We start from the raw sequence: 27,927 nt of genomic DNA on the forward strand, positions 1-27,927 counted from the left end.
CCAACCCAGCGGTTGGGGGTTTGGATCCTCTGGCATTGTGACCATGTTGAAGAATGCTTGAGCAAGATGCTGAATCCCCAGTAGATGCTGTTGCTACGTCATCAGTAGGTGAATAAGGAAGCAGTGTGAAGTGAAGAACAGGTGGAAGCACTCTCTTTGAATCTATTATTTAAAAAAGTGGATTGAACAGATTACAGTCCTTATCATACTCAGCTAGAACATTTCCTCACTAACATTATTTCGATTTGGAGAGTTCCAACTGAGAATGTTATCAGAAAATTATGAAATCAGACCCTTCTTTTTAATCGAATGAATAATAGATTACTACAAAGATCTGACAAGCAACCTATGTGTCATTGATGCACAACAAACGCCCAGTTGCAGCCCCACCTTTAGTCACATATTCTGTCGAAGTCCCGTTTCACACTTTTCATTGAACCGATGCTACTTTGTGTGTCACTGTGTTTTATTTTCAGCGCTTAACTTATTCAGTTCCTGAGTAATACCCACACAAACATTTTGGGTGAATTTGACTTCATTGTCATCGCCAGGATGTGTACATTTATTTAGTACATGATTCAATAATTATGCCGATTTGTCATGTCGTAAATGATTCATGTTTCTCCAGTATCCCTGATATTTTAGGCCTTTTTAACTGTCACGAAACATCACCCAGGGTCAGAGAGGTTATGGCTTTGAAAGTGCGCTCCATCAGCTCCTCCGTTACTTTAATCACATGCTATTACTGTCCTGGACTCACCGCTGAGATGGAAGCCTAATTCTCATGAAATCTTCTTAGCAATTCCTGCTTTGGAACTCGGAACCTTGCTGGGCTCTGCTGGGAAGTGTCCACGCTGCAATTTTTCAACGTATAGTCATTTGCCCAAGTTCGAGTCATGTCATGTTTTTTCTAGTTCTAGGGTCGACATAGGAACTCAGGGGCCCCAAATTCTTAATGAAATAATCCCGTTGGAATTTGTGTGAGCCCTCTCCAGCTGTGGACACCTGAAAATATCCCTTTTGACCCCACCTGCATTTTACAGCCTCCAATTGAGTCAGGACAAGTCGACACAGTTTACACTCAAGCTGTCTATGAAAGTAAATGGGTCAGTCACACACATGCTGAAAACCAAAGTTTTCAGTGGGTACTTGTAAAGCAACTAAGCAATAACTATTTGTGATGATCATGATTTTAGTGTTTACCAACCTTTTTGATACTGAGAATTTGCACAAATGAACTTTTATTTTGGTTTGAATTTTTCATATGTGAACACATTGATCATTGTATAATTTATGACAATAATCATCCAAGATTATTTAACAAGTCATAAAACAGCAACAGTATGCAATTTCTTGCCCCTATAAAACTCAAAGTGTTTACATTCTCAGATGGGATTCAGTGGTCCCATCACTAGTGAGTGATCTTTAGAACAGGCCTGAGTGCTACTCATGGTCTTTGGGGACCTTTGCAATAATGCTTAAATCTCAACATGTCTTACACTCTCACATTTAGGTAAACCTCACCTAGTGAGCATTCATTTAGTATGCCTTGACAGGTGACATCTGTTTTTTGGTCCGTTTTAATGCTTCTTGTTCCCCATACCCAACTGGGGCCTGAGGCGACCACCTCCCTAGAGTTGTCCTCCTATAACGCTACATTTCACTGAATGGACTCTCATGCTCATAACCAAAATCAGAATTATTTGTCATCAACTGACATTATATCATTCCATTATCTAATAAACATTACCCACTTGGCATCCATTTTATTTGTCCTCAAATAAAAATGGGGATTTTTTCTTAGCACAATAAATATATCTACGGAAGGAAAGTTGGAATTCAAACATAACATTCATGTATTCAATACTACATACAAAAATATCAATTGGCTAAACTAAATTGTACTTAAAATGGTTGGGCCAGCATGAGTAAAAATGCAATGAAAATGTCAAAAAAAGAAGAAACAAATAATCATAGAAGTTCAATAATAATATTACATAGAAGTATCCATCTATCTATCTTGAACACTTCTTCCTTTTCAGAGTCATGGTAGGTGATGGAGCCTATTCCCAGCTGACATCAGGCGAAAGACATTCACCCTGGACTGGTCACCAGCCAGTCACAGGGCACATAAGGAGACAAACAACCAATCGATCCCACACTGCCCACACACAAGTCAGGCGTGTGTGCCCCTATACCATCCATCCATCCATGCATGCATCCATGCATCCATGCATGCATCCATGCATCCATGCATGCATCCATGCATCCATGCATGCATCCATCCATCCATCCATCCATCCATCCATCCATCCATCCATCCATCCATCCATCCATCCATCCATCCATCCATCCATCCATCCGTTTTATTTATTTATTTATTTATTTATTTATTTATTTATTTATTTATTTGTTTATTTATTTATTGCGTGTGATTTGTCATGCTGACAATCATTTGGGTGGAGTTTGCAGCACGTTCTAAGTTGCAAGCTGCCGTCCTGTGGCGTCATCTGCTGCCAAAAAAGCTACAGTGCACCGTTGGGCACTTGGCTGAAACACAATACTGTCGCTCTGGGGTTGTTAGCTTTTGCCATGAGCCCAGAGAGAAACTTTTTCCACCTTTTAACTAGAAAAACAAAAATATCACATGCAGTATTTCATACAAATAGCTAGAAATGTCACGACTTGTCCCCCGTTGCTTTATTGTGTCTGTGTTACCATGGTTTCTGTTGGCGTTGCCCCTCCCCTCCTCAATGAATGTAATCACAGTCACCTGCCTCTTGTTACCTGTCTCCTATTTAAGTCCTGTCTGCGTGTCATTCTGTCGGATCGTTAATGTTGTTTTTGTCTCACGTCTTTGTCGGTCTGTTCCGTTTCTGTTATCCAGTCTGTCGGTCAGTCCTGTTGTTGGTTTAGTTAGGAAGTTATGTTAGTTTGCCGGTTCTGTTGGTTTGTCTGCTCATCCTCCCTTCCAATTCGCTTTTCCATCAATTAACCCTGGTCCAAGCTGCATTTGGTCGCCCTGCTCCATTCCGATCCTGACACGCTAATTCTGTAAAAATTGGTGTTCTGCTCTTAAGCAGAAATGCCCACCTCCCTCAAAATCTCTGTTCCAGTTCACCCTCATGGTGTGACGTGGGCTTGATCACTTTCACCCCAAACTCATCCCACCATTTTGATGGACTTTCCTTTTTCCATCCGGGCATGGTCACGCTAGAACCGAAAAGGGCATTTACCCAAAAAGCAGTTAGCAAATTTACAAATAACATTTGCAAGCGAATGGAGTTCATTTACTCACAGCATGTGTTCACTCTTCTCTGAGAACATGCCGTGAGTGATCTCAGTGGGTGTGCTTGTTCTATAACAACAGATTGATTGTAAACACTTGGGCTGGATTTTATTGTGCAGAGTTGTTTCCTGTTTTGGTTGCTACCTATCATCACAAACACCCTGCGGCTAATAGAGTCAGCAGATGTTCTTACTGGCTTATGATGGAGCACATTGTTCCATTAATGTATAGCTCCTGCCTATGACGCTCGGGAGAGCTATTTAATGTAACATTAATCATTGTGGTTGTAGTTAGCAATGCTGTCCAACTGTTAGAAGGGTTGAGGATGGTAAGTGTGAGATAGCTTTGTAAATTAGTTTTTCAAGATGTCTTCCACTATACTGTACATTAAGGCCTTAGATGCTTTTTGGCATCCTCTGTGACATTCATCATTCTATTTGTTGAGCTGTCTTGGAATGGTGCCAAATCCTTCATCCTTCATCTTCTCAATGGAGGCTTCGGAATCCTGATTGAAACCTGCACAGGCACAGATGATGAAACAGTTGTTGGGATTTGTGGACTTTGCTCACGAAGCTCTTTGGCACGGTGTAAGCTCAGTTGGAAGATTCAGAGCGGTCACGATTCAAAGCTTTTGCATGTGAATGGACAGGCTTGAGCGAAATCTCTGACCTTGGCTGCGTGTCCAGACTGACAGGCGGCAACTCTGTCCCTCCGGAGGAAAGCGGGGATTGATCAGAACATGACGTATAGTCCATCTCTGTCAGATGTGTGAGGTCTGGTCCCAATTACCCCATAAGGCTTCCAACTTCCTAATTCACCATGTTACGCTGTGCTTCTACACGGCCCACAGCAACTCCCATTTCAAGTCACACATGTTGTCACTTGTCGTTATTTCAACAAATTGTCTCATAAATTCTGAGGGGAATTTGAACCACACCCAACAAATGTGATAAAAAAAACACTTGTGACCTCTCCTTATTTTGTTTATTTTTAACACAAAGTAGTGCGTGTAACCAGTCACTGCTAGTCCAAAGAAATGTGACTCGTGTCAAGTTAAAAATGTCGCATTAGTACCATACACAAAATTCTCTTGATATTCTTTAACGTTATCATTTGTGGAACTTCATTTGAGTGATTGTAATGCTGCCATCTCTCATCGTCCCTTTACACCCAATGTGGCGCAGCAGATAACTTTGCGGCCCATGGCATAAAGAATAAATAAATAAAAAACACACACACACGCGCGCGCGCATGTGTGTTTTCAATTGACCTGAATCCCCTTCAGCAGCAACTCTGCAATGCTGCCGTTTGACACAGTTCAAGAAATTCCATCTTAATAGACGCAATTATCATTCTTGAATCTGTTTCGACTTAAACGAGATCCAATCAGTGCGCACGCACACGCGTGCGCACGCACGCACGCAAGAACAAAAAGCCAAAGCCAATGTGGTCTTCATTTTCCACGTTGTGCGGCGTGGCAGGGGACTGGACGAGTCTCAGGGTACCTGAACCATACAAACATAATATCTATTCACATAAGCAGAAGATAAACAAGCACATCATTCTTTCCATTGTAAAAACTACACACAAGTGTTTTAAAAGGAGTCCGTGAAAATCAGTTGCCACTTTTCACCACAGCAAGGCAGTAGAGGCCCATAAAAGTTGATTCCTTTTCCCAGCAAAGTTTTCTTCTTTAAGTAACAGATGTGTGAGGTGAAATAGAACAGCCTCCACTGGTGTGATTCAGCCCATGGAAAGATACCTAATGTTCCTGATGTGCAAAAGTCTGTCTCTTTTCACTGCGTCCCTTTCGTTCCAGTTTGTTGTTAAATACCATTGCGTTTCGCTCGCATTAACTTTTACTTGGAATATTCGCTACGACAAAGTCAGCCAAGACAGAAGTTGCCAACACCCCTCGGCCCCCATTTTATTTTTTTACAGGGCAAATAATAGTAAAATTTTATAGGCTACTGAACCGGCATAATAATAATAATAATAATAATAATAATAATAATAATAATAATAATAAAGTGAACATGAGTGGTGATATAACAAATATGAGCCCAGTAACAGAAATATTTTTTCCCCCAATGCTTTCTTTTTCTCTCCCGTTGAGATTGTAAAAACTATGATTATGTGCACACATTCTCACCGTCTGTTGCAAAATCTTTTGCACAACAAGGACCAAGTGACACATGTGGTCGCCATTTTTCTTTATCGTTATAATTGTTCTACAACAAAGTGTTGACAAGCGGTCCAGGCCTCCCTGAGACTTTCTTTTTAAGAAGCACTGAGTTCATAGACACAGCTTTTGTTTGCCTCATCCATCAGTCTGTGTGGATTCTTATTTGCTGCTGGAATCCTTTGCATTTAACTTTGAGATTGACTTTTAATCAAATGCAGCTCAAGTACAAACCCCAGTGGAGGGTGCAGCGCACCATGTGATCTATGAACGGTATCCATCATTTCTGTCTCGTGCATTTGTCTCTCTCATAGAAATAAGCCTGTAAACCAAAGCTTTTTGAAAGCTGTACTCAAATGGATATCCACAGTAGCAAACGACACTTGCAGGCAGCTTTCGGAAAATGTTATATTTAGTCATCAGTTTATGAATGGGCTTGTAGTTTTCAATCGTGTTAATGAAAATGATTTTTTTTTTTTTAAATGAATGCCTGATTGCTGTGATCAGAGGCAGACTTGTCATGAGAAAAACACCTTCAATTGCCTAATTAACTATCACTGAAAGCCCAAAGTTCATTTTTCTTTATGAAACAATTATGGTTGAAGTTCCATCTACAGTATATTGTACATTCAGACTTGATCAGGAACAAACTTGTTGGCTGATTGTTAGGAAAGCAAAATGGAGTCATCTGAAGCTTTTCACCGAATGCGCGTAACGGACTACTGCAAGAGCCAGACGCTTTTGCCAATTGCAGCAGCAATGCCGTCACTGTCAGCAGAGGACGACGCAATGGCTACGAAGTGATACGACAGATGCTATTCACTGCATAAATGTGAGAAGAAATAAAGTGGGCAAAATTAATCAAATAATCAATCATGTTATCAATTTTTGTTAAAGAGTTTATTCACTTGTCAGATCATCCTCAAGAAGGAGGGACTTTTTAGTTCATGAAGGCCATTAATATTGAAAATCTCAACATGGATGACTGGGTTTGCTTTTAGGTCCCTAGATGATGAAATGAGACCAAGCTCTTGGCGAATTTCATCCGGTTGGACAGTTGTAGCTGGGAATTTTCCCCCTTTATTCTTATGCATATGATTCCAATAGGGACCCAAACCACAAATCTTAAGTCACAGTTACAGGGGCACACCTAGATTTTATTGTGATGTCTTTAAAGTCACAACATGGCTTGGTGTGGTGTAATCCAACAACGGGCCGGAAAAAGATTGAGAAATATGTGTGTGTGTGTGTGTGTGTGTGTGTGTATGGGGGGGGCAGCAACAGCAAAAAAAATCCCTACCATGTTAATCTATTTTCATAACCTGCATTGAAGCCATCTGTGGTCAGAGTTTCATTAAAGTATGCTTTTAACTTCATGCACGATCTTATCACGCATCTTCCTTTTCGTCTCTTGTTTGCCCTCCTAATCTTCTTTCCACTGTATCCCACAGTCTTTCACGCTCACCTTTTTGCCTCGCTCCACAATGTGACGCAACACCATAAAAGGCAGAAAAAAGGAGTGGGGGGGGGGTCAGAGCACCTGTTCAGGCCTCCATGGCCGCTAGGGGGCGGTAACAGTCACTAGACCCGAGCAAGGGTTACCAACGTGATGCCCTCAAGCATTTTCCAAAAATAGCTCGCGTTTTTTCCAAGAAAGTTATATAAGTGAACATTCAAAAAGGTAATAAATGGAAGTGGCTTATAGAAATAAAATGTTGCATGTTGGTATTTGTCTGTTTTTGAATTATTGTGCAAAATCATTCGCATGATTGTTTTCACATAATGAATATTACTGATTATTAATAACTGGGGCTAACACTAACGAAGCCTATGGATTGTCCCATCAATTACTCAGGTAATCGCCCCACACCCAGTTTCGATACAGAAATTTGTATCAACCAATTTTTTGTGATCAATCAGCCAAGTTAGATGATTATCTCCCCAAAAGAATAGAAGGAAAAAAGAAAGAAAAAAATGGAACCAAAATGTTTCGATTAGGGTAGTTTAGTTTGAGAAGATACACATTTTTAAATTGATACATAATTTGAGGACCTAATTATTAAAGTTTTTTAATCTGTTCAGTTACATCCTTATGCAAGTATTTTTTTTTAATCTGTTTAGACTTACACAAGTATTTATTATATATGTTTTGTGTTTTATTCGCCTTACAGTACGCGACTTAAGATATTGAAATCCTTATGCTACTAATCCATGCTCCTTATGCTTCTTACCCAAGGGCCCCCAAATTTTATTTTCGACGGAGACCTGGGCCTGCTCTGGGAAAGGTCCAGTACCGGAGGCCTGAGACATGTGGTGTTCCCGCCACCGCCTCCTTCCATTCATCTTTTGTTTGCCCTTCCACTCCCAAGCCTCCATCCACAGTTTGTGTTACAGCGGTATCTCGGCCCCTTTGTCTTTACCCGGCTCATCCATCATGTCCTGTCGCCGCCGGTTGTCACCCAGTCTTGTAATTATCTCATATTTATCCAAAATATGCTTTTCCTATTCTCAATGGACTCCGAGGCGACTCGTGAGCCTCAATGTCATAATTCAAGCCAGCGCGCCCACCCTCATTGTGGGATGTCATTGATTCTACTTTGTCAAAGTTCTTGTCAAACTTCAGAATAGAATATGCTGATTACTCACTTGCTCTCATGAACCGCAGTGCAAACATACAATTTCAGTTTGAAGGAGTCGCAGCGGGAGTCAAACCGGTGACCGCAACTCGGCCGGTGCCGTCGCTGCAGAGCCGACCGGGATCGTGCAGAGGAGCGGTAGGCGTGCTAATCACTCAGTGCCCTGAAGGTCCAAATGGGCCTTGAAAGCATAACTCAGGCCACATTAAACTGCACTCTCACATCTTCTTTCAATTGCGACTGAAATACATCCCGGCACATCATCCCTGCTGGCATGCCTGCAGGCCGCTGAATCCAAAGCAAATCATGTGAAAGCAACTTTACTTGAAATTTGATTTGAAATTCTTTGACCTTTTAGCATAGCACTGAGGTACAGTCTGAATTTACAGAATGATGCGTCACCAGTCACAGCGATATGATTCGACATGTACAGAACGAAATGTTTCATACCTGCTGCATCAAATTTGGCATTAAAGAGAATTGTCATTGGTTGGCTTGGTGTTGGCTTGGAAGGGAAACAAGAAAGTGTCAAAAGGAGTTGTTCTAGGAGATATACTATTCATAAAAAAAATATTCCATTTTTTTTTATACCTTGATATTTGTGTTATTTTCAATAGCTGATTCCAAATTTGTCTGAATGGATGGATGGAACAAATCATTGACCCGAGCTCCTGGATCCGTGGACTTGTCAACTATCATCTGGTGTGGTTGTCATTTGTTGCCGAAAAATAAATGAGGACATTTTGCTACTTTCTTTTACGTCATTAAGGTGCCTTTAGACTTTAAATGATATACTCGATGTCTTCTAAATTTAACACATCACCGAGAACAGTGTTGCTGCTAAATTAAAATGAAAAAAATGTCATTCAATACACAAAATATAGCTTCAAAATTGTGAGAAATTGTGCCGATCCCTCCACTCTTAAATGCTGTGGGCATATCCACTGAAATCACACCCTGCTCAAATGTCACTCAAACGGCACTTCAATAACCTGGAAAATTCATGCTACTTTGTTTAGCATCTTCCTTATGCTGTTTGAGTAAATATATTTCAGTCTCTGGTGACTGAAATACATCCATTTAAGTCCTAGTAGGGCTTTTCCACGACAATAAGGCGCTCTAAAGCTGCCAAACCAACTGTAAGGCCCGGTCCACACGATGGCTGTCAAATCAGATGTAAAAAAAAAAAAAAGATTAAAAAAACAAAACAAAAACACACCCTCTTTATTTTCAGTCTTTGTCTGCGCGACATGTGCACATTCACAGGGAATGGGAAAAAAAAAGTTTGAATTTTGAAGCGGAAAATAAATAAACAGCCTTTCGTGGCTTATGCTCTCAGATGATTAAAGTCGTGACATTAACACAATATACATGCACTCACTGAAAACAATCTGTTTTCTTTTAGCCCCTGTTTAGCTGTGTGCGCTGCTCATGTGTTCCAGTTTACAATGTTCCTGAGCAATCAACAAATGAAACAAATAAGCTTCAAATGAGATCCTGCGGTGACATTGAAGAAAGCGTCTCCATCTCCCTGGAACTTCCCCATTCCTTCCTTCTGTGTGCCTAAACCACAATAGTTGTGGGAAATCACTGCCAGCTGTCTTTGCTTTTGATTTGATTCGAGAATGTGTCAATCAAGTCGGGGCACGTAACAGCAAATCACATTCCCGTCAATTTTTATTATCTCGCCTTTCCGACTCTTTGATGAGGATTCGTGTTGACTGTCATGCGCACACGAGCAGGGCGGCAAAGTGACCTGTGCATGTCATCTCTGCTCTGTCGACCAAACTACATGGAACATTGTGACATTTATTGAAAACAACTTGTGCTGGTACAGCTTGAACATTCCTGCTTGTTCTTTTGATAAGTGCAGAGGAATAGGAATAAACCTTTTATTTGGGTAGTGAGGGGCTGCTTTTAGTTTAGGATTGAGCCCGCTACAGAATCTTGTCAACAGATACATTTTTGTGGGAACCAGACTCAAGGAATATGTTCCCACGATAATTAAGAACAAATTGTACCAAAAAATCGCAGCACTACACTGTTTGAATTGGACTATTTTCCGCAAAAGGAGCAAGAAGAGTATAATAATAATAATAATAATAATAATAATAATAATAATAATACCTGACGTATAAGGAAGGTCTTTAAAGTCTGAATTGAATGTGTTTACGCTACCGTTCACAAGTTTGGGGTCACTTAGAAATGTCCGTATTTTTAAAATAATATCACTATAACATAACATATAACATCAAACTAACCAGGAATACACTCCATACATTGTTGATGTGGTAAATGACTATTCTAGCTCCAAACGTCTAGTTTTTAATGCAATATTTACATACTAGATGTATAAATGCCCATTTCCAGCAACCATCCCTCCTGTGGTCCATTGTGTTTGCTAATTGTGTTAGAAGGCGAATGGAGGATTTGAAAACCCTTGAAAATCCTTGTGTTATTTTCATGGAAAACACAAAATTGTCTGGATGACCCCTAACTTTTGAACAGTAGTGTATGTGTCCAAGCGTGCTGGTTCAACTACAACAATTCAATCGGTGTTTCTAGAGGCCGACCAAACAAGTGTGTGTGGCCACCGTAAATGTCGGTGTCTGCTTCGTCTATCTTCTCCAGTATTTGTGTGTCACATAGACAGTTTAAAAGCTTTTTATTTACCTTTCGCACCATTCTTCCTGTGTGTATGCAGCGTGAAGGAGAGACCGCAATGTATGTCATGTTGGCGCAGCTCGACAGCTGGCCCGCAACAAGCTTTTTTTTTTCAACACTGACAAAGCGTGAAGCGTCAAACGTGTACCGTCGACCACGTATTAAACGCTCCATTGACTCAGTGGAAGCCTCGAGGGAAGACACCATTAATCATACACAAATAAGTGTGGTGGAGGAATAGGTATAATTGCAGTAAAACGATCAAAACAAATTTGTAGAGCAATTTATTACACGACAACTTCTATGATGTAAGGCTGTTTTGTAAAAGGTGTTGAAGTGACTGCAAATTTGGGAGCATATCAGGATGTTGTTTTTTTCTCCTTTAGTGGACGTCTCTGCTTTTTATGTTTGCTTGTCATTCATCAGCGCAATCACATTTAATCAAACCCGTACGTACGGCCATCTTCCAAGTGTCAGCCGGCCCAGTTCACTTGCAGTTTCCTGTTTTCAAAACAGTTTTTTCTTGTCTCTTTTCATCTTGTCTTCCACAAAAGCAGAGGCACACGAGCAAGAGGAAGGTGACAGCAAAGCACAATAAAGTGCATTGAACACGTCAAATAATTTCTAAAAAGTAAAAGTACATGTGAAGGAGAGAGAATTATGAGGTCAGATTTACTGTACTGTATTTTGGAGCCACTAGAGTGATTTTAGAACTGAAAGAGTTTGGATGATTCATGTTTTTGTGGTAGACGTTAGAAATATTGAACAAGTTTAACATCGATTTTGTAGCTGTTCAGCTCCCGAACACATCAAAACTTTGGTTAAATTTGTGTTCGCCAACCTTAACCCTAAATGAACCCAAACTCCTCAACCCCAACAAAAGCCATAACCCCAAGAACCACATATACCTTATTATAGTCTTTTTTCCAGCTATGTGCAGAAATTTGAGCTGCAAGCACTAAATGATGGCAGAGAACTGCATTAGCATTTCCAGATGAATTGCACTTTGTGATTTCCCCAACTCACATAAGTTGGGCATAAAGTTCACGAACTTAATTTGAACACACAATTCAAATTAAATACAAAGGCTAACAAAATTGGCATCAACGTTATGGTTGTCACTTTTCTCGGAATTCAACCTGTTCGAAATGACATAATTGTTGTCTTGTCTGGAAGTGAGGCTGGTGTCTCGCAATGTGATGCAAGATGAAGTGACCAAATACAGTAGTTAGGTGTGTGGAGTAGGTTAAAAGTTGAAAGTATTGTTGCTGCTTCTCAGCATCAGATAAGGCTTCTCTTGTCATGGCTTGAGAGTCCTTCGTCTTTCAGTTTCACACACAACGCCATTCAAGTGTCAGATGAAGCAATCCCCCCCCCCCCCTAATTGCCTTTGAAAACATGTTCAAAGAGCAACCAGGAGTAACGACAGGTTGTCTTCGTGTTTAGTGCACTGGAGGTCTCAGACTGTGACATGAAAGGTTTAGCTTCCCCAACACCCAGCGAACAATGGATGGACGCGTAAATCAACTTGATCCCAGCCCCCCTGAGCCCGGGAGCGGCAGGCACCCCTCCCTCTAAAAATGCACCCCCTAAACCTCGGTGAGAAGCTTCAGCCCAACCCTGCGCCCTCCAGTGAAGAAAGCGTAGGCGGGATGTTCCAGCTCGTGGCAGCTGGAGGGAGAGGCCAGGTGGGGCAGGTACGGTGGCTCGGGTGAGGTCACCAAACTGACAGCTCGCAGGATTAGTGCGTGTTAAAATAAAGACCGAGACGGATGGAAGGAGGTGGGGGAAAAAAAAAAAAAAGCTCAGATGGGGGATATAAATGCGCTAAAAAGACAAAGAAGATGTGCTGGATCACGAGCTGTGTAGTGCTGCCAAAGCCCGAGAAAAAAAGGGGGAGACAGACACACAGAGACAGCATGGAGGAATGCGGTAAATCCCCGAGCGACCCGACAATCCTCTGGAGAAGGAAAAGAGGAATTTTTATGTGCTGCAGGTGAGCAGAACAGATAGGGAGAGAAAGGACAAGAAAGAGAGAAGGCGCCGGACAGATGGAAAAAGAGGGAGAAACACGGGGGTGGCCGAGGGAATTGAAAGGAAGCGTGAAAAGCTTTTTTGATTGTAGCAGACCATAAGGGGACACGTGGGGTGAAAACGGAGGGGGAGAAAAAAAAAATGACACCAAATGAGACAAAATGGGGAATTATTCAGTTTGATGGGATGCTACGGGGGACATGGGGGAAGGAAGACACACACATGGAAAAACATTTGCCAGCAGACCTTCAAAAGCGTATCGAAAGAAGGAAGCACTCTGCAGCGTTTTGCTGTTTTCTTATTCACCGTTTGCCTTTGTTCGACCACTTTGATTTGGATGTACTGTACATTGAGGGTTGCATCAGACAATTCCGATTAGGTGCTCTCATTTCGAACAGGATGAGATATTCTCCAACAAGAATTGGGCGACATTAAGGGAATATGAACTAGATGGCAATATGGCGTAATTGAACGGATCAGAAAATACCATGAATATGAAGTATTTTTGTCATCTCGAACTGGCACCTCAGTTCAATTGGAAAGAATTAGAAACAGTTCCAAATAGCAGTCTGTATTGGCCGAAACCTTCTGGCTTTTGCTAGAAAACCCAAAAAATGTAAGGAAAAGCTTAGTAACACATATGAACTGTATTCGGAGTTAACCAGAGGCACTTTAAATGGTGGCAGGTGTGTGCTGGCTCCAATTTAGGAGGGATTTTTTTTTTTTCGTGTATGTGAGAGATTGTTCGAGGTTTATTTGTTGAGTGGGAGAGTTTTTTTTTTTTTACGTCAGAGATGTTTTGATGCTTTTGCCTATGAGATTTTGGGTGCATGTGAGAAGTAACATTTAGAGTATGGGTAAATGCGTGAGGTTGCTGTGTTTGTGAGGATTTTTTATTTTGTGTGCATCTGAGCGATAACTGTATTTTGGTTGTTATTGTTATTTAATGGTACTGCATACTCATTCATCGTGGTGAGGCAATTAAAAGCCAGTAGGCTTTGCATGAAGGAGCTCAGAAGTATAACTAATGATTCACACACATGCTCACGCACACATAGACAGGAGCGTACAAAGCTGTCTTTGTGACTCGTGGCAGCCGCTCATTCATTGTTAACTCAATGTAAAAAACACGCAGCGTATGTCTTGAACGTGTTTTCATGTACGTGTCATGTCCCAGTCAGCCTGCCCCCCCACATCCCCAACTTTCACTCATGAGTAATGCGTGATAATGTGTCAGCGGTGACACCATGCATAGAAGTCACTTCCTGCTCAGCTAATACTGCCTTGACACGTTTCCGTTGTCTTGTGGAAATGTTTCCTGAAACAGTCCTCTGTGTGAGTTCAGAATTTGACATTCATAAATGATGTGCTACCCTGATAAAGATTTTTGTTACATTTTCTCAATTTTATTTAGTCAAGTAGTAATTAAATCATTTGGATTGAGATGCATTTTCAAAATAGGCTACATGAATCTGGATCCAAATCATTTTATTATTTCAACACATAGTGGTTTGGTAAATGTGATCGTCACGCTCATAAATGGATAAACAATATTTATGTGTTCTGCGTTCACTGTGTGTCACCGGCATACTGTAGATAGATGAACTAAGATAGATATAATTGTAATTTGCAGTTCATCATTTTTGTACAAATGCACCCTATTTTGCAATCACAGCTATGTCATTGTCATATTAAAAGATTCATGGCTAAAAATGACAATAAACTTTCTCTATCCAACTAATCAGAGGATGAAAAAAATGCTGATACAAATTAGCTGATCGTATAAGAAATTTGAAATCTGATTTGTGACACAAACGGTCGCATTGGGAGCAGTACTGACTCTGAAGGTCTTGGTCAGATTAGATTAAGAAGGACTGAAAACTGATTGTACAAAAAAAATAAAAAAAACATCCAAAAGCATGTACTAGAAGCAGTAGTACTGCATAAAGAAACACAATTAAATATATTTTTTTACGCCAAGTAAAATCAGGACCCTCCTTCTTCTGACTGATATATGTAATGCTCCATGATTTTCCCACGGGACACTTTCAAAGAAACGAGTGGAGGTGTTACTGTGCGATGGAAAAGCAGCACTGGGGTCCACGCACACACATTTCACTGTGTGTGTCGGGGATGGCGTGCAGTTGTTTTGCAGGTGTGAACCTTGGAGGTGATAGTTGGGATATCCTCATTGATCCCTTCATATCCAGCCTGGGGCAAAGGGGAAGGAGCCAGCGAGAACATGGGAAAAATGCTCAGGTAAGAGCAATAAAAGTAACAAAAGAGCCAAAGGAGGAGGGGAAGCAAGGCAAGTGAGAAAAAAGCCCGAACAAAACTTGTGTGAGACCACGGTGGGATTATCAGGAGTGTGTTTGTACCTGCGCTGATGTTAATCGCTGCTGTCACTGCTAAGGGGATGTTTAGCAGGAAGAGGAGCTTCGTGAGATTGGGTGGAGGGAGGCAATCATGTGGTGGGAGATGAAAGAGGAAAAGATAGAGGAAAGAATTTTTTGGGTTTTGTTTCCACACAACAGCTCAACTCCCCATCACCTGAAAACAAATGTACAATTGGTTCCCCAATAACCAATAACAGCCCATTGTATACAAAAGCTAGTATTTATTCTTTCTTTCGAGTTTTCGATACAGTATTTTCCACACAGGATAAAAATAAATAAACATCTTTTTTTTTTTAATAAATACAATAATGTACTGTTAAAATGTCTTAGGCCACCACTAGTGTTATAATATGCAGCAGTGATTTTGACATACAACACAATAGTGGGAAATGCAACTTAAAGTCAAGCCAATTCAATTCATAGTTATTTGCATTTGCATTGCTTTTTTGAAATGAATTTTCTTATTCATGCTTATTTCATGAAAGAAAAGTCAGCATTGTCCATTACATTATTAGCAATGGCGTACACTTTACTTCGAGCCATATGTTTTGTTTTTTTCCAGTCATTTCTGATTGTAACCTAATAATAAGACTGAACAAATAATTGTTTGGATTATGATAGCATTAGTAAAACAACAAATCTAGCGATGGCCCAAGACTTTCATCTCAACCTTTAACCACATCTTAAAGGCCCATTGTAAGATTCATAAATTCTTTGGAGGGGGGGAAAAATGAAGACACGTACGTTTTTTTTAAAAAGCCATAAATAATCACTTTCACATGTGAGTTGCAAACATACACAGAAGAGAGAGAGTGCTTCCATGCCAGCTCCCGAGGGCAAAGTCTATGGATGTCCGTTTTGGATCAAGCCATGCCTTCTGCCTTCTGTCTCCAAAACCCAACATCTGTCCATCTTATTTCCAGTAGATGAGAGTGCATCCTGTTCCTCTTGTAAACTGTCCTCTACGCAAGCACTGAGGAGGTCCAAAGCAACATACACACATGCACGACACTCTCTTGTGCAGATGCAGTCAGAGAGGATTTATGGCTGAGAAGAGAGGTTATCAAGAACCGCATCAAAGATACCTGCAATAAAGATTTATGGTGGAGCATCGAGTTTCTCCTGCTCACATATTAAGTATAACCTCCATCAGGCTGCATCATGTTTTAGTGTTTCAGTTTTCTGGATCACTAAGCCCTAAATGTTACAGCCAATCAGAATTTCTCATTTGATAAGTGTAAAATGATCCAAGAAATAACTTGGAGGTATGTTTTTCACTGTGTTCGGTCCTTGGTGGAACCTGTTCTCTGAATCTTTTTGTTGCATTTTGCCCAAACAGTGGAATCTGTAGGAAGCCGACATATTTGGAACATTACAATTTTACAGAAGCATGTTAGTAGACTTTCTATAAAGGTGGCAGTTTCCAATATTTTGTCTGAAAAAAATAACATTCCATGATGGATTGTGCTTGACCTCAGAGGTTTTGCTATGTGTGTGTGTGTGTGTGTGTGTGTGTGTGTGTGTGTGTGTGTGTGTGTGTGTGTGTGTGTGTGTGTGTGTGTGTGTGTGTGTGTGTGTGTGTGCTACCACCACTGTCTGACTGAAGTGTAAAGCGCTCTTGTACAGTTACTGTAAGTGACCAGCTGACTTGTGCTTACTCAGCATTAGATTCCCCCTCTGGCTATTCTTTCCAGCGCTTGTCCACTGACTCATCTCATTTTTCTCTCCTCTCGTGCCCCTTCGTCTGCGACTTGTTCACCCCTCCGGCGCTTTCCTCCTCCTCCTCCTCCTCTTCCGCCAAACTCCTTTTGTCTACTCTCCATTCATAACATTTCTGATGAATGTTTGCTGATTCACACCAGTTGTGTCACTGAATCTGTTTTTGCTCAATGGCTGCACTGTCACTCAGCTGACTCTTGTGTGTGTGTGTGTGTGTGTGTGTGTGTGTGTGTGTGTGTGTGTGTGTGTGTGTGTGTGTGTGTCTGTGTGTGTGGCACACTCTGGACTTTTTGCCAGTCAATTACAAGGCACAGGGACAAGACAGCCATTCATACCTAAATGGGAGTCTTCAATAAACGTATTGGAATGCGAGAAGAGGCAAAGGCAGATCGGAGCCGCTCTATCTCAGAACCGAGGCGAATGTGCTGCCCACATGAATAAGAATAATAAAAGAAAATGAACAAAATAAAATAAAGAATCTATTCATTGATTGCTAATTTCACTGACAGTCGAATGGGGTCAATGCCTAGCCCCTAGTGCAAATACTGTCAAGGTTCACACTGCACATTGTGTGAGTTGGATGTGTCTTGCTGCATCTTCTCAGCTTCTCAACCTTCTCTTAAGGCGGTTAAAGTCCTTCGCCGAACGCCACAACCAGCTCTGCAGCTCGCGCAGTATCCAAAAGTCTTCCACCTTCCTGGCAAAGTCGCTCATGGTCGGCCGCACAGAGAGGAGCACAGCCGACGATGACGAGGAGGCGGAGAGGAGCGAGGGGCCTCCGTGTAAAGACAGCGTTGACGGCGTGGGGACCAGCCCGTGCTCCTCGCCTGGCCCCAGCTGGTAGAGAAGGGAGAAGGTGGATGGAGGGGGGTGCAGCGTGGGAGGGAGGAGGGAGCGAGGACGGCGTTGATGATGCGATGAGGAGAAGTCCACGATGAAGCTCTTCTCTCCATCCACAATGGCGCCGTCCTCCTTCCTGAGCGTGTCCGTGTGAAGGAAGTCCAGGTTGTAGCTGTATCCCTCGCCGGCCGGGTTGACGACGGCGGAACCGGACCGCCTCTCTGCCTCCTCGCCGACGCTCAACAAGCTCCTCCCCCATCTTCTTGCGTCTACCGCTCGATGCTCTTCTTCCCAGTCCCACTTCCAGACGGTCGGTTCTTCCCTCCTCCCTCTCCTCTTCTCTCCTCTTGCCTTCTGCCTCGATTCACCCCTCCTTCCTCCCTCTGCCGCCTCCTGCCGCCTCCTCGCTTTCCCTCGCTTCACATCCACACCGAGGCCGCCCTCCCTCTCCCCTCGGCCCCGTCTCCCCGTCCTCATCCTGGATCTGGACCTGTACGAGCTGCTGCTGATCAGAGGTGCCGGGCGGTCTCCCCCTGTCCTCCTCTGAAGCTCACCGAACTTCTTTTCGGGAAGGGCATAGCCCAGAGTGTTCATCAGCGCCGATATGGAGCCCAACAGGCCGTCCAGGCCCATGCAAAAGTGCAGTAGGGAAGTCTTGAGTGAGGGACAGAGGGTGGAGCGGGCCAGCTCCCTCACAGCCGCCAACAGGACTGAGTAGGCCCTCTGGTTCTGAGCCAGACGGGCTTGGTTCTCCAGACCTTGCCACAACTCCAGGCGGGTGGCGGCGCTGGGCAAGGAAAGAGCTGTACTATTGGGCCTCGGCGGCGAAAAGTCTTTGTCGTTGAACGGGGGGCCGAGGTATGTCAACTATGGGGCGACACATAAACAAGTTGAATTTTAAGAATTTCAGATCTTGTCAAGCACATTAAGCAGAACCAAACAGATGTGCAGGCATGTTCTGATGAAGACCCACGAGAGGGTCGCCAAAAACAAAATGCTTCCATTGTCTGAGAAACACATATGTGCAGTCAATGTTTGAAATGACACTAAGCCAACCTTGACATATCTGCCTAAACTATTAGAAATAATATAAACTGACATAGAAATGGCACAATGGTATTCTAGGTCAATAAATCTCTTTTCAACTCAAATAATTCCCACGAGTAATTCTCCAGAAGTAACATTGCTCTGCAGTACTCATGTGGTAAAAAGATTAAAGATGAAATGCGATTATCTGTGTTGCAGTTCTTCCCGTGCGTGTTACCAAAATAGACCCTGACCAAATCAATTTATAAGGAGATACATTTTCAGCTCAATCCAGATTTTCTTATGGATCCAAGAGGTAAATTACAACTTCATTTGATAATATTTCACTTTTCTTCTCAAATATAACTGTGTATCCTGGATTACATCAGAGTAAAACCTCATTTGATGTTATGGGTTCGACATGCATATACTATATTACACATTTTGTTGAAATTACAGTTGAAAGAGAGGCACTATGCTATTTCAACATCGACCATAAAGCATAAAAATTGAGGAGGGGGATTTTTCATTTGAGCATTTATGAAGGAACACACTGAAAATGACCAATATACAAATAATAGTTACAAAATGGCAATCTGACTTGTGTTGAGCGATTTAAATTATTATACTTTTTGTAATTTTACCTCCATAATGCTAAAAATTGGTCAATTGAAAAAGAATCGATTTAAAAAGAGGGTTGAATTATTTTGAGGGCTTCTAGACAGGAAGTAGGCAGCACACAACAAACAAACACGACGAAATCAAACAAAATCAACAAAACTCACGTAGACATCTTTGATTTCCTTGAGCTGATATTCCAGAAATTTGGTGAGCTCGTATGTGCTCTCTATTGAACTTCTCTCACTGGCCAGGCTGTGGGAAGAACTCATGGTGGCGACTGTGGCAGCAGCCAATAAGAACACAAGGTGGATTTGATGAACTGCAAAGGCAGCACACACAAATATGAATCAAAAGTATTCCAGCTGTAATACTTTTAATAGCTTTCAGAGGTTTTCATAATCACAACATAGCTCCAGAAATGACACCCGGCGATGAGTTCCAAACCTAAGTTGCTATTCCGTCATAGTTTTTTTTTTTTTTTTTTTTCTCTCTTACAATATTCCAGTGTACTTCTTTGTCTCTATGGCGATGGCCTTGTCTGTTTACACACTGCCAGCACACTCATCTAACACTGCCAATAAAGCTTTTTCCGTTTCCACTCTTATTTTGGGCTCTCTGGCTATCAGAGGTTTACACTGGCTTCAAATAAAACCTCACTTAATAGCCAGGGATGGTTAGATGAGTGACTTCCATGTTCTCATACAAACGCACGCACACTTGTATGTTTAAAAAAAAAAAAAGTCTTTCAACCAAATGTTTTTTGCATTAGTTATATTTTCGGTGGTCATTTGCAGTTTGCAGAACTTTTGTGGAGGTTATGTTACATTTAAGATATGTGAGGGCATGTTGGAAAGGAGAGACACATTTTTTGGGTTTTTTTCTGGGACCACAATTAAAAACTGAGAACCCTCGCAACGAGCTGCTGCAGGCCACTACTTACGGCCAGACGCTCACACTGAACTCACCTGTCCAGTCACTGATGTCACCCATTGATTTGATTATGTTTTGGAGCCTTTTCATATACTACAGTGCTATTTTTCTTTTTGAACGGGACACGATGGATGAAAGGCATTTCATAATTCATTTTAATGGGAAAAATAGCTTTGATTATATCAGTAAAGTAAATTGAGTTATGAGCTTGGTCTCAAGAACAAATAAAACTTGTCTGTCAAGGTACCGCTGAGTAATGTCATTCGGTGCTTTCAACTCTAGTTTCAAACAGAGAAGATTGGAGCTGAAAGGTACTTTTCAGCAAGATGTTCGTCAGCCTCTCATTTTCTGGTTTCACTCATGCAACATATTTTTTTTTTTTTTGCAAACTGCCAGTCTCACACCGCATGACACCCAGACAGCAGGCGGTGATTCATGTGTGTAATTATGGTCGAAACATGCCGCTGTTTAACAGGTGTGAATTATGGATTGCACAACGATTTTAGCGACTCTGACAGTTTTTGTATGACTGACACACCTCGGGCCTCTCGTTTGCGTCACCCCACTTTGTTCCGCCCAGTTACGGCTCCTTGCTTATGTCGTCAGTAGACAATTTAACCTGATTAGCCACCTATAGTCCCCATTTTGGCCCTTTTCTTTTTTTTTTTACCCTCCAAGCTTTCGTGTGCCTGTCATGGAACAAGTCAAGAATGAAAAATACAAGATTAGAGAGCAACTTGAAGTGACCTGAAAAATACAAAGGTGGGCATGGAAAAATCCGTCCGTCCATTCTGACCGAATTCCCATTTTGCGGGTGAAGGATGAAGAAAGAGAAAATTTAAAAAAGGACGGACTGAGCGTAGACAGAAGTGGGTTCTGATTTGTTCTTGTAATTGTCGCTAGCCTGGATCAGTGACGACTAAATTCTCGGACCCTTTTGGCACAATAACATGGAAGTATGTCAAAGATAGGGGTTTCTGTTCCCGCTTTGTCTTGCGTGTCTAATCCGTACATTCAGACGGAATGTGAATGCTAAAAAGACAAAAAAGTTTGTTTCTTTGTGCATTAGGTGGGAAAAGAAGACTCAAGTGAAGTAAAGTGAGTTTTCTAAAATCCTATTTATGAAAGATTGTAGTGACAAAAATACAAATGTTGTCTTGTGCCCGACACCAAAAAGCATACAGGTTTTTTAAGAAACTCACTTGAAAATTATACAACAGCCAAGTCCTGACTTTTTTTATTGCAATTGTCTATTCTATTCTATTCTATTCTATTCTTTTTAATGTTAAGATTTCATTGACAGAGGGGTATTAATTTAACAATATTCACTGTGTCACTTAATTATAGAGTATGGGGAGCACAAACAATTTCCACCACATAATTGTTTTGTCATTAATTTGATCTATATTTATGTTTCGCTGACAAAGTAATTGAGGGGAACAATCTGGCAAGAATATATGAATGAAAGTCAATGTTTAATTTTTTGAGGGATGTTTCAAACATCCAATCCAATACGTACAAGAGACACTATCAAACAGATTCTAACTTCATTTGTGAGTGAGCAAAATTGATACCGAAATCATTGGCTCAAAAAACTCTTTATTTTTTTATTTTTTACTTTTACTCTTTTGAGACATCTTACTGAAACCCTAACCCTAACCCTTAATCAAACTGAGTAACGGATGTCTTGTAATTTGTCTGATGAACAACTGCACGTGGCAACATTTCTAATTAGGGCTGATGACTTGTAACACGACGCGTTGAACCTCCGGTCGCCCACATCAAAGCGTTTCCATGAAGTATTTTTGAAGTATTTTGGAAAACTCTTCCGTAGTCCCGGGCCGCTCCCACACACATGCGCACGCACACATGCACAAACGCATACTTGCACACACACACACACACACACACACACACACACACACACACACACACACACACACACACACACACACACACACACACACACACACACACACACACACACCTTAAAATAAGACACTGAGAACAAACCCCATCAGCCGTAAGAACCCGTTCATCCCAAAGAAGCCTATCACCTGCCAGGACCAATAAGCATCTTTGTGCCACATGTGAACATTAGAAGACCATCAGGTCATGCAGAGCTTCCTCCTGTGGAACATCTAATGGCATCCCATCACAAGGGAACAAAATTGTACAAAAATCATTTACACAGCAGAAAAATTGTTCCCACACAGAGAAAAGTACACAAATTGCCCAAAAGGTTCCATGATGGTCATGGTGAATTGACATTCTGATATTTTTTTATTTTAGGAGGCATCCTCCTCCATCGTGCCTAAATGGTTTTTGTAGGTGCAGCATGACTAGCATCTCGTAAAACCCACCTCCATGTTGTTGTTATGTAATGTTATAATGAGTGACTTCATTAGAGCTGGCATTTGGCCAGACTTCAAGGTGAGTGCCGCAGGCTTGAAGCTGCATGCATGTACCTGGTGCGGAGTAGAAGCACCTTTTTTTCAGCATGTGGTTGGAACCTGAACATTCTCGCTGGAGCAAATGCATTACAGCAACACAAGCGCGTCCCCGCATTGTCCGAACATTACCTGCCTATCGCGGTGGTCTTTCATCATGTGAAAAAAAAAAAACCAAGTAGTCTACACTACGTTTGTCTCAAGTGATAAGCCTAATAGTGAGATTTCATCCCTAAAAAGTCAATTCAATTCATTTTTTAAGCCACTGCAATATTGGATTTGCACATTCTGAACCTTCAGAATGTGCTTAAATATAGGAAAATAAAAAATGATCATGATCCAATTCATAAAAATTGTACGTGAAGAAATGTTTTATTTTGTAAAATAAATACTTCTGCAAAACTCAACTCAAATGTACAATGGTGCCTTGAGGTACAAGTGACCCGTCTCGCGTTTTTTTCCGAAACAAAGGCCGTGGATTGTTCAGCGGATTTTTTTCTTTGAATTTGATATACAAGCGCTCAGCTTAAACTCACTCAACAACAAGCGGCAGTTTAGCGGATAGTAAATAATTCTTCATGAGGCCACAAGCAGTTTATTGCCACTCTCAGCTGAAATTTACTGCATGTCAATCTAAACATAAAACAAAAAGAATTACAGTTTAATTGAGAGGAATGCTATCAAAGAATGCAAAACGCCCAAACGGCTGCGGGTTTGCATGTCAGCGTTGTTGTTGAGTGGCATTTTCACACATTTTTTCGAGTTAAAGATAAAAAAAAAAAATTCAGACTTTCCCCATTTTACGGAATGCGGGATGGGAGTTGGCAGGAACATGAAGTCAGGGAGACAAGGAAAAATACTAAAAGCCCTCTAAGGATTATGAGGCAGCTCATCCTTATTGAATCACCACTCTATATTAAATATAAAGCACAAGCCGACTTTGTAGCTGGACAAAATGTGCAAAAACACACAAACAGAAACATAATGGACAACAAAGTCTTTCAGCCTTTTCAAAATGTTCTTATGTCACTGAGTTCTGTGTAAAAGGACAACATGGTAACCCGCTAGTTTTTGACCCAGCGTGAGTAAGCATTGATTCCCTCACTGATGGCAGACATTAAATTATTTTTTCCAGATTTTTTTGTGTTCCATTATCCAAGTGAAAGAAACCATTAGTGAAAGAGAGGCCGCGTTTGAAGTCGCGATTGTGCAAATGCTGAGACAAACAATCAAACCGACTAATGCGAGCGCGCATCATCATGGATTATCTGTTGTCTTTTATCATCTTTGCTCTCATTTGAAGCACCCCCATTGAAGCACACATGTTCAGATCCATTTCAAACTGAAATGTGTTGCTCCTTATTGAAAGCTGTGATTTTCTCTCATCTCTTCTGACAAAAGACTTTTTCTTTTCCGCAGATGACGTCAAGCCTCCACTGAAAGGTAATACAGTAAATTAAGTACTATTATAATTCCTCAGTTCATTTCTTTATTTTTACATTCACATGAACGTATCTTCTGGGGGTATTTTAATATTTATTTTAAGTTCTCAAATTTTATTGATTTCAGATTTAGTTTTTTTATAAAGGTCATATAAGATAATATAAAACCTTAATTTGAATGTAAATGATTGTGTGTGAGTGTGTATTAGAATTTGGCACACGTGATTAAAATGCTTGAGCTATACCGATAACTTGCTGTGACGCTTCTCTTGCTTTCACTGGCCTTCTCTTCTCTATGACTCGATTTGCACATGCATTTCAATTAAGACTGTAAGGCAGAGTCACCCCCTTGCAGGTGGACGGCCAAGAGGATAAGAGTCGGAAACCTGGAAGTGGGGGTTAGACCTTCTTCCGAAATCTCGCAGAGAAGGTTCCGCAGCTGTTTCTCGATCTTTCTGGCATACATAAAATAGTTCTACTGAGACGGCAGCCTACTGGTAATGACTATTAGCATCGTGAGTATTAAAGAGAAAGAACTGGGAAAATATAACGTGCTTGTTTTTAAGTTTTGCATTAAGTTGTGGATTCATCTTAAAAATGTATTTTGTATATTTGTATTGTTTGCTGTTTTAATTGTATATTGTTATTATTTGTATGTGTTTAAAGGACGCCCTTGAAAATGGGATGATGCATCTCAAGGGAACTATCCTGTATAGCAATGAAAAAAAATCAAACAAAATACTTCAATCATCCCAAGAGAGGAAATTCAGGTGCACACAGCCAATTGTCCCAAAAATATTTAGATATAAATTGATAGAATTAAAATGCATCAGAAACAATTATCTACATAACATTTTTATTGATAAAGTGGCATGTGATCTTTTTTTTTCCAGCAGATAAAATCAGATGCAAAAATATATTTTTTCAAATGTAACGCGGTTTGATTCAAACGCAAACAGAAGAACGATATCTCAAGTTCACGACGCGTGTGAGTTTGCTCTGTGTTTAACCTTGGCAGTCACACTTTATCTGAAACATACCTGTGAGAAAACAACCTCACTGCTTTGTCAGAGTTCGCACTATATTCAAAACACAAAGTCGATTCCGGCCAATCCCATGAGGACTTGAGGTCAAATTTGATATGGCATAGGTTAGTTGTCATGGTTGCAATAATACCAGAACTTGTCTGAAGTCAATTCGTGACACATGTTATTGTTGTTGTTGTTGTTTTAAAGGCTAATTTAACATCACACGTGAAGCCATTGGAAGGGTTAGTACGGGTGACAGTCGTGGGTCGGGGTCAGTGCGGTGTGTGTGTGTATGTGCATATGTGTGTGTGTGTGTGTGTGTGTACAGTTAGAGGCCAGATTTATGAGCAGCCTGTAGCCAATCAAACGCGCATTCCTTCACTAACTCAACACACACAAACGAGCAGGCGTAGACACACACATATGCATCCAAGGCAGCGCACACGCAGGCTGAAGAATCCGTATAACCAAATCAGTGTGTCGTCACGTACATTTCACAGGTCCACTCTCCCACACCGGATTCACTAGCAGCCTGTCAAACATGAGCATCTGTGTTGATTTCCACTTTTGACTGCACCACCCCTAATCTACTTTGATAGTCACTTTTATTCACACAGCCTGTCAATTTCTGCCTTTCCCCGCTCTGGATTTTCTTCCAAAATCTCAGTGAAAAGTGAAACTTGGCTAAGGCTTCGGCTTAATTGCCTTCACTCTGTTTTCCTTTCACTAATTGGCTCCACTTGTTGCTTCCATCCTCATCTTTCATTGCTTGCTTCCTCTTTTTCAGAACCCCCCCCCATCCACTCCCCCCCTACTTTAGATCACGGGTGGGGAAACTTTTTCATACCAGTTTTTATAACGTTTTCTATTTAGTGGGGGGAAACGATGTAGCCGTCAAGTATATTTTCATCAAACGCATTTGTGGAATACATGTTTTTGGACTTGTCATAACAGCCCCTCCGAGGTTAATTCATATTTACAATAGTACAATAGTTCAACCCCCCCCCCCCCCCCCCCACACACACACACACACCGCTTTGTTTGTGAAAATATGTAAAAACGACTTAGTAAGTAATCAAAGACATTTTAAATCTTCAAGTTTTAACTTTAGGATTGAAAGATAATTCTTTTTCATGTTGTTTTAATAATGTGACTACAATGTTTTGGAAGACACGCAACTGGGAAAAGTTAGTCGTTTTTTTTCCTGTTTGTGCCCTTTTGATGCATTCTAAAGGAAACAATGAATCTATTAACTGAGAACATAATCTGCAAGAATGTTTCCCTTTGACGCTTTTATTACCAATTGCGTTAAAGACAGTTTAATGTGTCATACAGCTATCAAATTGAGAATGTTAGCTCAAATTCTTCTGCAATAAATTCCTGAAATAGATCCAAATGATCCACTTGTGCATGTGACAGCTACTTAACATTTGTAGGATACTGTATGTTGACTTGCAGTAGTGTTGCAGGACAGACAGAGGGAGGAGGAGAGGATCTGAAAGGGGGGCTGCGGTAAGTTTTTTTTCTACGCCGAGGGGCCATGTTAATTTGGCAAAAATGTAAACAGCATGTGTAACTGTTCAAAGCGTGACCGACTCATTTTATATGATCCCCCCCCTTTCTTCCCGCTGCTCTCGCTTCCCCTGTGGGTGCTGTGGACTTGTTTCAGTGGGGAGTCTGCTTGGAATTAACCCTTCCGTTACTGCTTGATATCGTGCAGGCCAATCAAATAGCATCGCGTGTGTGTGTGTGTGTGTGTGTGTTCACTCAAACTCATCCACTCAACCATCACAATAATACATTTTGTGTTTATGCCTGTATTGTTTGTTTAAGCGCCGGAGGACAGACTTCTTTGTAAAAGGGATTGAAAATATGTGTGTGTGTGCGTGCCTGCATGCGTGCATGCGAGTGTGTGTGTGTTTGTGTCTATGTGTGCGTTTGCGTGTGTGTGTGTGAGTGGCGTGTGTGACTAACATGAATCATGAACTTTCACATATCAGTGACAGCTAACGAGACAAGCGCTTAAAGCCTGCTGTGACCCCTAAACCTTTGGGTTTGTTTAACTATGTATCATTTTAATGATTATTCACAAGCACTGGAAACACACGTTCTCCTTCTTCTGCGTAAAATGAAGACTATGGCTAAGAATTAGGCGTGTTGGTATTTTATTTCATTTCTTGAAATTTCTCCATTTCAATATAGAATTTACTTTTTAAACACGTTGAGAATATGTTCATTAAATGTTCCTTTTTTCCTTTCTTTCCTTTTTGAGTCATTTCTGGTGAGTAGTTAAATTGGGATAATGGTCAGAAAAATGGGAGGGAAAAAAATCACAGATGTCCATGACTATCATAATTTCCTTTGTCACTTTCACAATAAAAAAAAAATATCAGTTATGTCTGTTATATTCTAAGTCATCCAGTTCATGTTAAACCCAAAAATGTAATTGAGGCAACTGTGTTGATTTTTCTTTTTTAAAATTTGTTTTAAAAACGACTTTGGCAATTATGTTGGAATGCAGCAAAATGAACACCTTTATACCTTTTAATATAAAATATGAGTTCTTAATGTAGAGACGACAGGTGTGAAATAAGAAGAAAATACATGTTTCCAAATAAATAGCAGAATGGTTCCAGTTCCGTAGGCCTACTTACCTGTGCAATATGTCAT

At 41.0% G+C, this 27,927-nt stretch overlaps 1 protein-coding gene across 2 annotated transcripts; it reads right to left on the minus strand.

Moving 5' to 3' along the window:
• Positions 1 to 17,520: 17,520 nt before the first annotated feature.
• clcf1 (cardiotrophin-like cytokine factor 1) lies at positions 17,521 to 27,927 on the minus strand. Of its 2 annotated transcripts, none has more exons than XM_085906412.1 (3): positions 27,912 to 27,927; positions 19,572 to 19,726; positions 17,521 to 18,627 (listed from the first exon to the last, which is right to left on the minus strand). In XM_085906412.1, exons 1-3 carry the CDS (start codon positions 27,925 to 27,927, stop codon positions 17,521 to 17,523), a joined length of 1,278 nt encoding a protein of 425 aa, XP_085762538.1. The 2 variants fall into 2 exon arrangements, with proteins under 2 accessions (XP_085762538.1, XP_085762537.1); XM_085906411.1 differs by lacking the exon at positions 27,912 to 27,927 and adding an exon at positions 22,095 to 22,119.

The sequence above is a fragment of the Syngnathus leptorhynchus genome, chromosome 2 (assembly GCF_054491065.1).
Source record: "Syngnathus leptorhynchus isolate UIUO chromosome 2, UIUO_Slep, whole genome shotgun sequence".
Classification (NCBI taxonomy): domain Eukaryota; kingdom Metazoa; phylum Chordata; class Actinopteri; order Syngnathiformes; family Syngnathidae; genus Syngnathus; species Syngnathus leptorhynchus.